This window comes from Ipomoea triloba, chromosome 14, assembly GCF_003576645.1.
Source record: "Ipomoea triloba cultivar NCNSP0323 chromosome 14, ASM357664v1".
In the NCBI taxonomy this organism is placed as follows: domain Eukaryota; kingdom Viridiplantae; phylum Streptophyta; class Magnoliopsida; order Solanales; family Convolvulaceae; genus Ipomoea; species Ipomoea triloba.
Genome location: NC_044929.1, coordinates 2,732,958 through 2,750,433, shown reverse-complemented (window position 1 = coordinate 2,750,433; position 17,476 = coordinate 2,732,958). Strand labels below are relative to the sequence as shown.

The 17,476-nt window shown below is 33.8% G+C and overlaps 2 protein-coding genes across 2 annotated transcripts; both read left to right on the top strand.

Moving 5' to 3' along the window:
* Positions 1-328: 328 nt before the first annotated feature.
* On the top strand, positions 329-838 carry LOC116004754 (RING-H2 finger protein ATL28-like). Its single transcript, XM_031244917.1, has one exon. It carries the CDS (start codon positions 329-331, stop codon positions 836-838), a length of 510 nt encoding a protein of 169 aa, XP_031100777.1.
* A 5,948-nt stretch (positions 839-6,786) lies between these two features.
* On the top strand, positions 6,787-7,547 carry LOC116005175 (probable E3 ubiquitin-protein ligase XERICO). Its single transcript, XM_031245429.1, has one exon. The coding sequence runs from the start codon at positions 6,910-6,912 to the stop codon at positions 7,354-7,356; it is 447 nt and encodes a 148-aa protein (XP_031101289.1). The 5' UTR covers positions 6,787-6,909; the 3' UTR covers positions 7,357-7,547.
* Positions 7,548-17,476: the final 9,929 nt, after the last annotated feature.

The following is a 17,476-nucleotide window of genomic DNA, read 5'->3' as shown; positions in this document are numbered from 1 at the left end:
AGCAATCGAAATGGGAACAAGACAGAGATTATACTCTCGGCCGCCACTCCACCTATTGACATACCTAAAAAAAAGTCTAATTAATTAAATAAAAAATGTGAAATGTACCCAAAAAAAAAAAAAAAGATCCCGACAAAAACATCGTAGAATCCTTTCCATATATTACTTATCCACTAAAAAAAAATGAGAAAACTAAAACGTGTTGACACAAAACTTATTCACACCATTCAATTGTTATTGCTTCTACATTAGTCTAACAATTATTTATACATCTATAAATATATAGTAAACGTATATAGTCCATGCAAAAGTGAAGAAAAAAGGGAAAATGAGAACCGCTTCACTACAACATGCTTTCTCTTTCCTCGTCTTCCTCGTACTCTGCACATACACTTTCAAGAAAATGCTGCGAAAGTTTCCACAGTCCACGGTCCTAAACTACGTCGTTTTTCTGCTGACCCAGCTGAAAGGATCTTGGGATCACCTCCTCAGGCAATCCTTTTGCCAGTCTCCCTGCGCCAACCTCGGAGCGTCGCCGGAGGTCGGCGTAAGGGTTTTCGAAGGCGACGGAGTGGAGGCGGTGGAATGCGCGGTTTGTTTGTGCGGGATAGAGGAAGGGGAGGAGATTGGAGACTTGATGAGGTGTGGCCATATTTTCCACCGAGCTTGTTTGGATAGGTGGCTTGGCACTGGCCGTATGACGTGCCCGCTCTGCCGCTGCCACGTCAAGGGGTTCGCCGCCGCCGCTGGCCGGCTTCTTAACGATCTTCATGAAGAGGTCATCGTGTTTGATTTCTTCTCCAATTACAGAGATAGATGCACATGGTGGTTAAGATGATATGGTCCAAATGAACACTGCCCTAGACAATGGAGTTAGGTGGCCGTCTAAGTGTGGATTATTAGGTGTTAAGCACTTCTAGGTGCTCCAGGGGATTTTACTGATACGCCATTGATTGGCGATGATCCTACCGCAAGAATAATGTATATTACCTTATATACATAATAAGAAGTTCTATTTTCTTTCATTTTGGAGTTTTGTCTATGACTCCAATATAGAAATCTGCTCGAAAGATTTCATTTGTCCCATGTTCTACATGTAACATTTACCTCTAAGTAGATGACATTAGTCAACCGACTAATTAGTCAACGGATGACATTAGTCAACCTAACTCAAATCCTAACTTGGCCAATTCAGCGGAGTATTTTATTTTTAATTTGCAATGCGTACTATGTTTTTCTTAGTGTTAATTTTATTTTTGGTCATAGATTTATATGTGACAATTCAATTTTAATTATTTTTTATCAGAACATTTTTTGCCCTAGTATTATTGTGACATGAATATTTTTTATCTTCTATGAACAAAACAATTTAAATGTAGTTAAATAATACAAATGCATTTTGATCTTCAATTATGAATTTTTTCCAAAAAAAAAAAAAACATAAAAAATATAGTGGATCAACCTACTTTGTATATAAAGTATCTAAATGTCCTTGTATTTAAGAACATTTCAACGAATTTGTTGACGGATGACAAAAAATAGTCATATCACAATAATACTAAGATCGGACCAAATAAAGTGTTCTAATAAAAATTATTAAAAATGAACTGTTACATATAAATTTAGGATAAAAAATGATATTAAATTTTTTTTTCTTATTATTATTACTTACTTGACTAAACGTTTTAGGTGCTAGGCGTCCAACTAGAACGTAATGCTTCTATAAAATTTTAAAATTATGCCTAGTTATTGTAATGTAGAGTGTTGGATGGGAGAGTTTATATTTTTGTTTCCAGATTTTACTTTTAGCTTTGTCATATGGTGCCATTTTCAATATCGATCCCATCATACCATCATTGTCAGTATATACACCTAGATTGTTAAATAACAACTCTAATTTTGTCATCACTTCATTAAATGTTCCAATAACACAAAAATTACAATTGTTATTCATTAATATTTTTTTTAAAACCTAGATTTTTCGACTTTGTCAAACTCTAGCTTGGACCTTATGAGAGGACCCATAAATGAGGTAAATCTCAAGTTACTCAAATGATTCATAGTTCCCTGTCATCTATACACTTCCGGGCACAAGAGATAAATCTTCACCACCACTGAATCGTAAAATTCTTCTAATCAAGATTTACTTGAATTTTTATCCATCCAATCACCCGCATAACAAATAAGAATCCGCTTGGTGTCATGACTGAAGATGACAATGTGAGAGTTCAAATCCCAAAAAAGAAAGAAAGAAAGAAAAAAAAAAAAGAAAAAAAAAAAAGAGTTCAAAATGATGGAAGGTGCGGATTGGATCTCTTGTGCGCGCATGAAGACTAGGGTTTAATCAGTGGGTAATTTGTGCGACTTACGATTTACCTCTGCGATGGGTCTAGGAGTGAGGTCGATTTGTTGAATTTAAAATTAAATCGGCAAACTGGGATCACTTAATATAAGTATTTTAAAAAATTCTGACTGCCATATTGCAATAATAATTTATTAATGTTTCTATAATTTTATTTAGTCAAATTTGTCTGTAACCTTTGTTTCTATAAGGATCCGTGAGACCCTTGTTTTTATTTTCGTTAAATTAAATTTTGTTACTTTTGCGAGTGTACAAATATGAAATATTTTCGCGTGCGTTGGAATTTTTCATCCTCCAACTAAAGTGAAAAAGTTTCATCTAGTAATGTAGTGGTGGGAAATATGTCCAATTTGTGTATGATAAAAGAAAATCAAATTTAATTGTAAAAAAATTATAAATTAATTAATGAAATCGGTAAGTTTTCAATTTATTATCAAATGTTCTTTCCATAAGTAAATTATTAAAATATGCACATACTCAAGAGTTAGGTATTGAAGTGTTTTCATGTACTGTAGATGGATTGTTTCGAAAATTCAATCTATCATGTTCAAGCGGTATTACTGTGGCTCTTAAACGAGAGGTCCAAGTTCAACAAAAAGGTTAACTTTCGAATTTTGGCTGCCAAAATTTCTAGCTATTTTGAATTTCCGCCCATCATTTTTTTTTTCAAATTATAATTTTTTTGTCCACCAAGGTGGATTGAGTAATTTTTTTATATTTAAAATTATTTTAAAGTTAAAAATTCTATGACATGACAATTGAATAAAAATTAAAATTCCATCAAGTTTTTTTTTTTTGAAGGTAAACGTAGCTATTCCATTAATTCATAACATAAAACGTTTACATCAATGATCAATAAATGGTAAATCATTCCTTACAGTCAGACATAGAAACAACTTTTCTAACTATGCTATAGGAAACTTGAATCGCAGACTGTTTTATAACTATGAAGCTATGTTCCTTCAGGGAGTTTAAAGCTTCATCAAAGCTCTGGGTCTTCGTCATCATTCTTTTTTGCTCGCCCAGGATAAGATCAACACTTGTCGAAACCAAACTAAACAATTTATGCTAATGAAAATGAAAAGCTCGTGAAAATAACGAGAGGAAAAAAGCTCGTGAAACTAACGCGAAGAAAACACAATAATAGAGAAAATAAAAAATGGGTGAAGAAGAGCAAGAGCAAACATAGAAGGTGACCAAAACCGCCGGCTCAAAGCTCCATTAGAGCTCTGGCCGGAGGCCGGCGGTGGAATCCGAAGTTGAGCAACAAAGAAAGGCGTCTGATTTTAGAGAGAAAAGGGAGGCAGCATTAGGGTATTCTTGCGTCAACTTTAGTTCAGAATAAAAGTTTTAAGTAAATTCCATCAAGTTATCTTCTCATCCTAAATAGGGTAGGCGGGGTAGCTAGGTTTGTAGGGTAGGCGGGGTAGCTAGGTTTGTAAGAGTGATTGGGTAGTAGTGTTGGGGATTTTCTCAATACTTTAAAAAATATATAATTTTCTCAGGAAAATAATTTCAGTCACGTATCAACAAAATTCAAGATATGTTTGGCATTCACACTCTCATTGAAATCGATTTGTTTCCTTATGAGAATGCTAGAATGCTAGAAGCATTGAAGCATTGAAGCATCGATATCCTATGATACAATGGGTAAGTCAATCGGTCATTACATTTAAACATTCAAATATATTGTTTTTAACGAATTTGAACAATTATTTCAATAGTTACGTATTATATTATTTCAATGATTTATTCATTGCTTTTTAATTTTTTTTATTTTTTTTGCAAATTAAATTAGAAGAGAGAAAAGAGTCAAATAAGCCTATAAACTTTACCTGAAAAGTCAATTAATCTCTTAAATTTTTGAAAATTACAATTACACCATTTAACATGTTATATTGAGATAATGAAGTCCAAAAATTGATAAAGATTTTGACATCAATTTTATTCATCTCCGATGACAATTCAGTGGTCGAACCGTCGCCGATCGCCGTTTACCAGAGAAGGCGACCAGTTGAGACCTTCTCTATTGGTCACCTTCCCCCAACGAAAGGCGATCAATTGGTTGCGCACCATGGAGAAGGCGAAATGTTCACCTTCTCCATTGGTCACCTTCCGCCAGGTAAGACGATCAACTAGTCGCCTTCTCTAAAACATTGCGTTTTTACGTGCATATGTTGTTCCAAATTCATAACTAACACTGCGTTGGACTGGAGCATAAACTGAAAAGTGTGGCCGAGGTTGATCGTTCATAAATTAACGATGAATATTTGCCTGGGAATCGCTTTCAGGTCTGGAAAATGTGAAAGTAATGATCCTTATTAGAAAATATCAAGAATTTTCAAGAAAACTTAGAAAATATCAAAGAGGTCTGCGTTGTCTGGCTGAAATTATCCTGAAAGGAACCCAGTAAAGTTGATGTGAAAATTTACATTGTTTTTTCTTAATGAGGTGGGTGACAACTGGCAAGTTTTCAGCCACTGAAAGCTTGCAATCATACCAAAAACTTGCAGGTGACAGTGTTTTTGTACTCTTTAGTAATATTTGAAATTGATTGGAACGTAATTTTTAAAATTTTTCTTATTTGCATATTGTACTTGTACGTATCTATATCTTATGAACTAATACTAATTAAGTTGAGTGTGGATTAGGTTTCATTTGAGCTCATACTTGAGTGACTCAAATTAAACCCTCCGAACTAACACCTAAGTATAGTTTGAAAAACTTCATCTATTTTAAATGAAATTGAGAACAAGCCGTCATTTTGTGGCTGCATAACAAATGATTAGTAGCTCCAAGTAGATTTGTCAAAGCGGGCCAGCTTGTGGGCTTTTGCAGGCTGGCCTGCCAAGCTTGTGGGCTAAGAATTGTATGGTCCTATCCTATTGCCCCACGCAGGTTGACGGGTCTCGTGGGCTGACATTTTTTTTAATTAAAATTTTAACTACTTTATCTAAGAAATTAATCTCATCAACTTCTAATTCTATGAATTAATAAAAGTAAAGGCATGGGAGACAAATTTAATAATTTTACTTTCAAAAGATGTGTTGCTGGAAACGCTGCACTGGCAGAAGAGATGAAAGAAATCCATGCTCTCTCCATAACAAAAGCGCTCACCCCAGAACAGTGGAAACAACAGCAAGATGCAGCTGAGAAGCCTCAAGCAGCCGCATAAGTCAATTCCTTATACATGTTAGAATATGCTATTTCCGGCCAAATGATGTTTGACTGTTTGAATAAGAAAACATCTATAATATATATATATATATATATATATATATATATATATATAGGTCTGACCCGCAATCCGCGCTTGTTAAGCCTGCTCTTTTGCGGCCCATCTTTTTTGTAGTCCTAACTCGTCCCACCGCGAGATGGATGCAGGCTAGCATGCGGGCTTCATTCGGCCCACTTTGACAGCCCTATGCATGGGCCTGTGGCAGATTCACAAAGTAGTGTTCCGTTAATATTAGTGTTGCAAAAATCCCGCTTAAGCGCCGATTAATCCTCGCCTAGGCGCTAGGCGCTGGTCGACCGCCTAGCGTATCACATTAAATGGTGGTTTAGGCGGCTGGCAGGCTAGGTGACCGCCTAGGCCACCTAAGCTCCGCCTAGGCCACCAAAACACCGCCAAGGCCGCTTAGGCGCTGACCGCCTAGGCGTCGACTAGACCGACTAGGCACCGATTAGGCCTTTTAGTCGGTCGATTAACTACTGTTTTTTTTAATAGGTTATTTCACACAAAACAACATCGTTTTGATCGAAATAATCCTAAATTGTACAAACTTTAGATTTTTTTAGGTTAATATTTAATATTTTAGTATTAACTATTAAAGTATTATATAATTTATAATTATTAGTCTTTTAACATTTAAAAATACTTAAACAAATTTTTAAAAAATAAAAAATAAAATAAAAATACATGGGCGCCTAGGCGCCAATTAATCCCCGGCTAGGCGTCCTAGGCGTTAGGCGCTCCCCGAGCGCCTAGCGATTTTTTCAACCATGGTTAATATCATGAACATTGAGGGTTTCGATTACACCTGTATGCATGGGCCTGTGACGGGTTCACAAAGTCTAGAATTGAATATAGTCTGGCAAAACCGGAACTTATGTTATTAAAAAAAATAGAGAAAAACTATTAGTATTTATAATAAATCAAGTTGTGCTTCCAACCTATTGGTCATTCTAATCCTTAGTATAGCGTAATGGTTCGTCGCTTGACTTGATATTACGACTAAAGGTGTTAATGTAAGTGTTTAAATTCCACTGAAAACATGAAGGTGTTGATTGGATCTCTTGTGCGCGCTTGAGTATAAAAATATTATTTAAAAAAAAAAAAAAACAAAGAAAAGGACAAATAATTATTAGTGTATATAATAATTGAAGTTGTGCTTCCAACCTATCGGCCATTCCAATCCCTGTATTTAATAGAAGGTACAATGTACAGAACCCACCTATTTCCATGCCCTTATAATAGTATGTATATATAATGCTCTTTAGTCTTTAGTCTTCCCACTTCAGATTCTCCCCAAAATATAAGCAACATGACTTCTATCAAAGATTTTATGTTGCTGGCTTTCTCTTCTCAAATCTTCCAAACCACAATTGCTTTAGCCTCCAACAAATTGGAATGGCTTCGGAATTCCATTTCCCAGAAAAATCCCACCGACGGCGAGTCCAAAGACGCCGCCGCCGGAGAACTCGCCGTGAAACGGTTCAAGTCGGAGATGGGAACGGAAGGGAGCTCGGAGTGCTCGGTGTGTCTGTGTGGAATTGAAGAAGGGGACGAGATAAGAGAGCTTAGTTGCCATCATCTTTTCCATCGAGTTTGCTTGGACCGGTGGGTCGGATATGGGCGTGTAACGTGTCCTCTCTGCCGGCGGTCGGTGGCAGCCGGGAGAATGGCGGCGGAGCACGGCGGAGGATTGGTGTTGCTCAAGTTTCAGTGCCTGAGCACTAGCCAGAACCGAACATCGTGGTGGTTGCGATAGTACATTCTTGTTTTGGTTTTTTTTTTTTTTTTAACTATTGAGTCTATTACAGTGTAATATATGTTCATAGCGTTAAGACTTGAACCTACCCTTTATGTAGAGATGTAATCATGTACCACTAGAGCACAAGGTCTTTAGCCTTGTTTTGGATTTATTAATTAATAAATGGATAACTTACATTAGAATGTATATTATCTGATATTGGTTGGGGATAGATATTATAACTTTTTACATTTGTTTGAATAAAATTAAATGATAGAATTGTAGGGTAGGTTCTACTTATAATTATTACTCCGTACATGTTATTGTAGTGATAATTTGAGTTCTATGTAATAGTACCTACCATCTTTATATATATCATGAATCAGAGTTAATAATGCACTGTGACATGTGGACATACAAGTTCCATCCTTTCAAGGATGGGAAAAATAACCATATCAATGGGTTATGTAGAGTTTTGGAACATTGCCAAGTGAGTGGGGAGGTGAGAGACTGTAGGTGAGAGAAAAAAAAAATCGTCTTGTAAGAAGTATTTTTTAGGGCGGTAAAGTCTGACTATTGGCATTAACAAACAACGTGTTTCATGCACAGTAGGCCCATGCGGGCGCGTGCACTGCAAGCGCCCGCTGGGTGCATCCTAACAGCTTTACTTTATTGTTATTATTTTTTAAATCATATTTGTTTTATTTTTTTTCATCTCCTCTCATTTTCTCTTTCCTAATCACATTCACAAAACTCCTCAAAAACTGCAAAAAAAACTCCATTGGTAAGGATGCTCTTAGCCTATGCATGGCTTGTACGCCTTCCAAAGTATATGCTAAATGAAGATTGTTGGGCAGTATTGTATCAATCATGCATATTGGAACTCTATTTGTATCGTTTACTTGTACTTAATATATTATCTACTATACGTCCAATTTACAAATACTTGTACGTAATCTAATGGTGGTGTTTGGTTGGAAACTTCCATATCGCACTATCAAATTTGATACCCATTAAAATGTTACTTTGCCGACTTTTGCTATTCTATTATGGGATTCAAATCGTTTAGTAATTCTAAAACCTATAATCCTTCACATCCCCTACTTATGAACAATATAATAGAATAAAAAATGAAGAAAAATAATAATAAAAAGATAATTGTTCATGCATTCAGTATGGAACTTTAATCTATATGTGTCTGTATTATATATTTTTATATATTAGTTACTTACTTATTTTTAATTAATTATTTGTTTATTTATTTTTATTGTGGTTCTTATTTAATTTCAAACAAAGTGACTTATCCTAGCTAGCTACTTAAATCAATTACCATGTCTTATGTGTGACGAGCTCTATTTCCATCCTACTTGTGAGAATTGAACATAAATTATCCCCATCATATCATCCCCACAAAGAAGCTCCTCTACCACTTGAATTGTCCCTTTAAGTTACTACAATCTGAACTCTGATCCATAGTATAATTTGCAATACACGAAAAATAGAATAACAATAATATCATTACCAAAATTAGATTAGGTATCACTAAAATATTGTATTAGTTTGTATCTTGTTACATCGGTAAGCACAATGCACGAAAATATATTGACTGCATACTTCCCTCCAACAATTTTATGATTGTGTTTAAAATTAATCTAAGTGTACCAAAATGGGACATTAGAGAATGACAATTTTAGAATAATATAGGACATGAAATGTGAGGAAAATGATGTTGTAAATGTAGAAACTTTTGTTATATTTGTATATGATTTTTTATAAAAATGCATCAATATTAAGTGTCTACTTATTAAAAATAAAATAACACTAATAAATACTAGAAAGTCCATTTTATTTTTTTATTAAAAAAAAAACATAACTTCCAAATTATTATTAAACAACAAGCTTGTCCATGCTTTTATTAGCAAAATGCAAGTTCTTGAATTTTATATGGAAAATACTTCCTACTTCATTCTACAATAATCACACAATTTTTTCTTCCTAAAAGGTTGAATCTCCAACCCCAAGGATCACACATCTCGGCCTGACAGAGCATCTGAAACGATGTAAATTATGGTAACTACTCAGCTAAATACAGAGTCTAGACATTTGCTTACTACGCACAAGGAACCCCTCACTTTGAGAGGTCAGGATGTAGTTATTTTTGTGTGATTAGTTTTTTATTTATTTATTTTATTTTTAATTTCAAATCTCAATTATCACAAATTGCCATATATTAGGTAGTGACAAACAAAAAAAAAAAAAAGGTGGTGTTTGTGGGGGCATATATCATTGTCCTACATATAATCCGATAGATGCATTTCCTCTTTTTTCTTTTTTTCTTTTTGGTTTGAAAAAAATAAAATGGAAACTACCTCAAAATAATTCGTGACAATTTCTTAGATAAAAATGTGTCAATGTAAAAACGCACCTCTAAAAATATTCATGCTACATGTATTTTCAAGTTATATACTTCAATTTTCACTCCTATGTGACATGTTTTGATTCATCTATAAGAAATAGTAGGTCATAGTTCTTGTTACTATTGTTGAGCATATATAATATATAAACATAAATATGTAATCCAACTATCAGTTTAGACTTTTAAGTGAGATGGAGCGCATGCTTCAATTTGGTATCAGAGTCAATCTCATGCCAAATTATAGGTCATGAATTCAAATCTCCGCATCACCCTATAAAAAAAAAAGACTATAATCTACGTGTTATTTGGAACCCATTAAAAAATAATTAGTTTATATACGTAAGGAGCTTGTTGAGCATATTATATACGGTATTGGTCTCATATACCATTTTCCCATGTAAAGAGGAGGATAGCTACTTTATGAATATCTTAAACTTGTGAAGCTAACACTAATCCACGTTTTCCATATACAATTACCATAGATATTATCACCAATTTTGTGTCATTTTCAGCAGATAGACACTTCACTAATAAATTGCCCATGCTAGGGATCACATGTTCCAATCCCAACAACTCTAGATTTGTTTGAACATAAAATCCAAAATAATGTGTCCTCAGTAGGTCGGCCCATGCATACACTTCAGCTTGTACAAAAAATTGACTCGCACCAACCAAATAGTAATTCAAGTTTTCTATCAAAATCTAGTACTGCACAGTACCAATCATAGTGATTTGGGTTTTCATGTTATAAAAAAAAAAAAAATTATAGGAGGAAATCTATTTCTTTTTCGTTGTTACACAGAGTACGTAGTATTCAACATTTAGGAAATAAGGAATTTTCTTCTTTTTCTTTTATGCGGTACACCTCATTGTATTTTAAAAAAGAAAAACTTCATATTTAGTATGGTAGTAAAATGTTTTTTTTTTAAATACTTACGACCGTTTAGTTGCAATGAGGAAATTAGATGGAAAAAGAACTGTAATTTCATGAGAGAGTAATAGTGTAGCAATAAAGTGAGAATTTAAATTGTAATGTTGACTTGCATGAATAGATTATTGAGAATTTCAAAATTTACTTAACCATTGATGTTAAACTTTATAAGCTCACATCCAAAAAAACTTCATAAATATAAGAGTATACAACTTAGTTAAACATAATAAAATGTTAAATTTTTAAATCCTTACATCCAAAAAATATCATAAAAGGGTAATTTTGTCTCAATGATATTTTTTTTTAGGTTAGAAAAGAAAACGGTAATTTTATTTTAATCACTTTTTATTCTTCACAACCAATGCAAAATTGAAATACTAGGGTAGTACTGTCAAAGTGGACCGAAGCACGCGAGCCGCCCCGCGGTCAAGCGGGTTAGTATCATGAAAAAATAGGTTTGCAAAAATACGAGCCTAACGGGGCAGGCCATAATTGATCCGAAGCCCGCGTAGGCCGGGGGCCAAGTAATTAAAAAAAATTATATATATAATTAAATACTCCACATCCTAACCCTAATCCACCCAGCCTGTGTTATGTTCTTTTCATATGCAACATTGTTTTGTTTTTAATTAATATACGCGATATGCACCAAATTAAAAATGAAAAAACATAATATAGTATAGCATTAAAATTTATCTACTAATTGAAATAGTTAAATTAGAAAATAATATAAAATGAAATCCTAGATATTAATCCGCTTTGTACCTGCCTATAGGCTATAGGCCATAGCTAAAAGAAAAATAGTCTTCATGTTAAGATTTGATTGATTGCTTCATGTCTTCATTTATTTTAAATCATTTAATACTATGCCTCCACGGGAGATTCCTATTAATTTTCTTTTCTTTGAGATCAATAACGCAGTCTCTAGTATTTGTAGACTTCTAGACTTTATTTTTTGAACATTGAAGTTTTAAAAAAAATGTGGGCCCACCAACTTCCGTGGGGCGAGTTAGGGTTGCATGAACCTTAGCATGCGGGCCTAACAAGCGGGCTGCAAAAACCTATCAAAAATTAGGTCTGTGGTGAGGCCGGCCCACTTTGACAATACTAACTTGGGGGTATGGGATTCTAATTCCATAAAAATGATAGAATTGTAATTTCATAAAATTTGCTTGCCTTCGAAATTAGGTGAGAGTGGAATTTTAATTTTCTCCAACCAAACTGTTTGTTAATTGCATTTTTCAAGTTTGAGTGTTAGTTTAGTGCTTAAGAACTTATTTATTGTTCATGTATAAGTTGGAAGGTCTATTTGACTCTTATTGCAATATAAAAATTGATAATTGAAAAACAAAGAATTCTATTCTTTTTTCTTTTTTTTTTAAAGTTATCAAATAATTTTGGAAAACACATTTAATTTTTAAAAATTTTATATTATCCCAATTTAAAAATATACATAACTTCACAACTAATTATTACTGATGGACGAGAGGCGCTTAGACCCAAGGTCAATTAGGTTAGGAAGTGGAGATCTAAGAATAGTAATTGAGTCCAAGGGAAAATCAGAATTCATGGACAATATTTTTGGGGCTTAAATAGGAAGAGAAGAAAGATAAAGGTGCGAAGTGGGTTAAGAAGTAGACTTAAAGATGTTTGGGTGCAAATGTTAAAGAAGTGGGGTCTGAAGTGAGACAAGGTAGAGAGTTAAGGGGGTAAGAGTGTAAATATTGAAGGGATGGGTATTAAATGAAAATGGAGGAGAAAGTTTGGGAGTAAAAGTGTGACAATACATAAAATTTTGGGATCGCAAGGTACAGATAAAGGCGTTGAGAGTGCATTTTGCAAAAAAAAAAAAAAAAAACATTCAAGAAAAATGGAGAAAAGTGAGGACATATTTGGCCCTTACTAGGCCAATAGAAGTACTTGCTAGGAGAGGCTAGTGGCCACTTGCCACAATCTACTATGATGGGATCTTGGCCGATGGTTGTTGTGGAAAGCGGTGCAACTAGTTGAGATTTGCGAGTGGTGTTTTACAATTTGGTAGGTAGTTCGATGGCTTGGTAAGAGAATCTAGTAGCTAGGTTGGATACCTGTGTAGCTAGGAATCATCCTCAAGTATTATAGTCCACATGTTTCCTCGAGATTTTCTGCTCCAAATATATTATAAATGGGAGGTCTGCCCCCTTTAGCCATCGCCATTAGCGCTCTCACATCTACTAGTCTTTTAGTCCCTTATCTTCCTAACCAATTATCCTCACTAGTCATCCAAGTAGACATCCTCACCAATCATCATCAATAACATACATTCATACACTTTTGGCGTGTAAAGAAGTGCTCTCTTGGATGAAAAGTCGAGGCTATAAAAGGTAATAGCGGAGATTGATTGTCTCAACATTTCAAACATAATTAATCGAAGTTTAGCTAATTCATCCCATGCTAACCTAGTTTTAGAAGAGTGTGTTTGTCTAGTTCAATCTTTAGGCAATACTTTAGTTAGACATGTGCAACAATCATCGAACCACGTAGGTCACACCTTAGCAAAGACTACTTATTCTCTATCTGGTCTTATGTGTTTGTCGGGATTACGAGCTTTATGTATTCTTGACTTGATGCAATAATATTTTCTTTAGTTGCTTTTAATAATAATAATAATAATAATAATAAAATTTCAATTAATTTCATATTGTTTTGTACATGTTCAAATAATGACACTTAAGTATACAAATAATGAACCTTAAGCATAATAATAATGAACATTCAATTTATTTCATACTCCGTATTATTTAACTTTACACATGTTCAAATAATTAACTTACAATATATAAATAATGAATCTATACAATACATAAATAATGAACCTTATGGCATGTAACAACATTTTTATTAATTTTCGGTAACAGCATTAATGCCGCAACTATCACTTTTTAATTAGCTAAAATGTTGTGCCATTGGACTATGGCCGTCTACCCGTATAACCATTGTGTCCCATACGTGGCAATTTATATCGTGCACCACGGTGCACAATGCATTATACACTCCGTATCAAAATGTTAGGATATGAGTTCTGTGTATTATAGGTAATGGTTTTGTGTATTTTAGGCAACCGTTCTGTGTATTCATGTTAGTAACACATGTTGTGATGTGTTTGTGCATTCGAATGTTTAGGAGGATGAGTTTTGTGTATTTTGTGTCAATGTTCTGTGTATTCATGTTATTAATACAGGTTGTGATGTGTTTGAGCATTCGAATGTTAGGAGGATGTGTTCTGTGTATTTTGTGTCAATATTCTGTGTATTCTAGGCAAACGTTCTGTGTATTCTATGCAAACGTTCTGTGTATTCTAGATAAAGATTATGTGTATTATAGATAATGAATTCGCTGGAGTCATTCGCGTTCGCGTCCGCGTCCACTAACATCGAAACGCCGTCGTTTTGGACCAAGGTCCACAATGCACTGTGGACCCTGGTCCACGATATAACGATTGCCTATACCTATTGACGGCTGCTTTGGGAACGTGATCTAGCTTGATTAGCCCAAATCAGATGACGAGATGTTCTGAGTAAGCCCTCGCAAATTATACTGTGGATCATGGTCCAAAACGGTGTCGTTTCTTTTAATGAAAACAAACAACACTCGTCCGCGCCGTTATGAGTAAAGTAACTCTATTTTTGTAACATATTCAGTTTCATTTTATATACACTGTTGTTTCATTTCAATACAACTACAGTTTAATTTCAATATAACTACAGTTTCATTCGACATTATACACTCAAATATGTGAAATTGGTTTCATTTTGTATACACTATTGTTTCATTAGAACACAACTAAAGTATCATTTCGATATAACTACAGTTTCATTTGACGATATATACTCAAATATGTGAAACTGTTATTCAGGTTCATTTTATATTCACTGCAGTTTCATTTCAACATAACTACAGTTCATTTCAATTCAACTATAGTTTTATTTGATAATATAAAAACAAATGTGAGGCGGTTTCATTTTAGATAAAGTGTAGTTTCATTTACGGGGTCCCGTTAAGATGTGACCGTATCGCGGTTTTTGGACCCTATACAATACATTATCTTATCCTAGAATTTCATTATTCAAAATACATTATTATAATTCATAAAATATATTATCTTACTCCAGAATGTTCATTATTTTATAACACACACAAAACAAAGAATTACTTTAAACATCAAAAGAACGTTGTTTTAGATCGTGGTCTACACTATTGTGCGGACCACGGTCCACATAATACTTTGACCATGGCATCCTTTGAATTAAGAGTCACATTTTGGATATTTTATTGTGGGCATGAAATTGGGCTTTCAAGCCCAAAATGGTCTTGGACTGAGCAGTGAGTTGTGCCCGCCAGCATTAAGGAACAAGATTTAGAGTTTGGGCAAATTATTGTGTGGACCATGATAAAATGTACATTTTTAATATACTAAATGTACATTATTTTTATATTGAATGTGCATTATTTGATAGTATGGTCCACACAGCTGTGTGGACAATAATGATTGTAGAGTTTGGGCCCTATTCCCATTAGGTCCTTTTTTTTTTTTTTTGAAGAAAATTTTCCATTAGTCCTATTCATTAACAATTGTTATATTATGGACTAGGGTTTGTATTACATTATAAATCTTGATTTAAAAATTATGTTTCTCCCGTTAACACATTTTGTACCTACAGCTAACGATTTGTGCGCCTTAATATATTATATGTCTGCAGTTAACATATTTTTTACATGCAATTAACAATTTATGTGTACATAGTTATCATATTATGTGCCTATACTTACTATGTAATATGCCTTAAAATTGTTAATAATTACAAAAAACATTAATTGCAGATACAAAATATATTAATTGTTTTATATTATTTCATACCGTACAATTCATTTTTTTGTGGGATCTTTTTCCCACGAGAAGTAATAAGAAAAATGATAGAAAGGTATGTCTAGATCGCGGATAAATAAAAATTTTATTGATAAGACTTTTTTAATTGTAACCAATATCTTATTATGAATAATTTTGACAACTTCGAGAGAAAAAGAGGTATTTACCTATTACAGAGATTGCGCGATTTGATTCTAAGTACAAAATTTAAATATTAATTTTAAATTAAGGTCTACAATGCAATATAGACCAAATGATCCATTTTATAATTTGTCATTAACTAACATTCTTAAAAATTAAACCAAACACCTTTCTCTGATGCTCAACTTCGGCTTCCACTGCCGGCCTCCGGCCGGAGCTCTAATGGAGCTTTGAGCCGGCGATTTTGGTCACCTTCTACGTTTGCTCTCGCCCTTCTTCCTCCCCGACCACCGTCGTAGCTCCGTCCGCCTCCAACCACCGCCACGGATATTCTTCTTCAGTTTTCTCTCCCTTTGAATAAAATAATAGTAGGTAGGTATTGGGGTTTGTGTTGGTAGTCTTGAGCTCCCAACCCTACTTTGACTTTACCCACTTTTTATTTTCTCTATTATTGTGTTTTCCTCTCGTTACTTTCACGAGCATTTTTCCTCTTTTTCATCTCGTTACTTTCACGAGCTTTTCATTTTCATTAGCATAAATCGTTTAGTTTGGTTTCGGCAAGTGTTGATCTTATCATGGGCGAGCAAAAAAGAATGATGACGAAGACCCAGATCTTTGATGAAGCTTTAAGTTCCCTGAAGGAATATAGCTTCCTAGTTATGAAATAGTCTGCGATTCAAGTTTTCTATAGCATAGTTAGAAAAGTTGTTTCTATATCTAACTGTAAGGAATGGTTTACCATTTCATTGATCACTGATGTAATCGTTTTATGTTATGAATTAATGGAATAGCTACGTTTACCTTCAAAAAAAAAAAAAAACATTCTTAAAAATTGTCAAGTAGTACTCAAAAAGAAAAGAAAAAAAAATCTTCAATTTCCTTTACCATATTGAGCCTTATGTTAATGGGCAAATTATACCATGGACTACGTCTATATTACATTATAAACCTTGATCTAAAATAACATTTATATTATATATTCAGCCAAAGATTTTATGGTCTAGTGGCACCCGATTCAGTAAATATGTCGTGGACTAAGGTCCACCTACCTGGGTCCAATACGACGTCGTTTTACAATTTAAAAAAAAAAAGAAAAAAATTAACGGCGACTCCTCATCGCAACAGAACACAAACTCTACATTCACAAACCCTATACTTCACATTCACAATTTGAAAACTCCACATTCACACATTACAGGGCTATATGTTTAGTAAATATATTATCACTGTTATGCATTCACACATTCAAACATCTATATTCACAGGTCCTATACTCCATATTCACAACTTGGGGACTCCACATTCACACATTTCAGGGTTATATGTTTAATAATTTTTTAAAAAAAAAAAATATATAGTGAAACGGGACCCAAGTCCACCTTACAATTTGCGCACCCGATTGCACCCTCCATTTGATATGGATTGGTTGCTATGAACAGATATTACATTGTAACATAATCAATAGTACTCAAAAATAATTACTCGTATATGTTTACAATTAATAGATTATGGGTTTATTTCGAAAAAAGAAAAAAGATTATGGGTTAATAAATAAATTAAAAGCCTATAATATCTTAACAACATATACATAATATGTTAAAAGCTGAACAAATAATATGCAATTAACATACACGTAGCAATTTATGCTGGATCAATCCATGGTTAACAATTGAAGTTATTGGCAAGTTGTTGAGACAAGAAGAGTTGGATTCATGGCAGAATCCCAAGGAAGATGAACATAAAA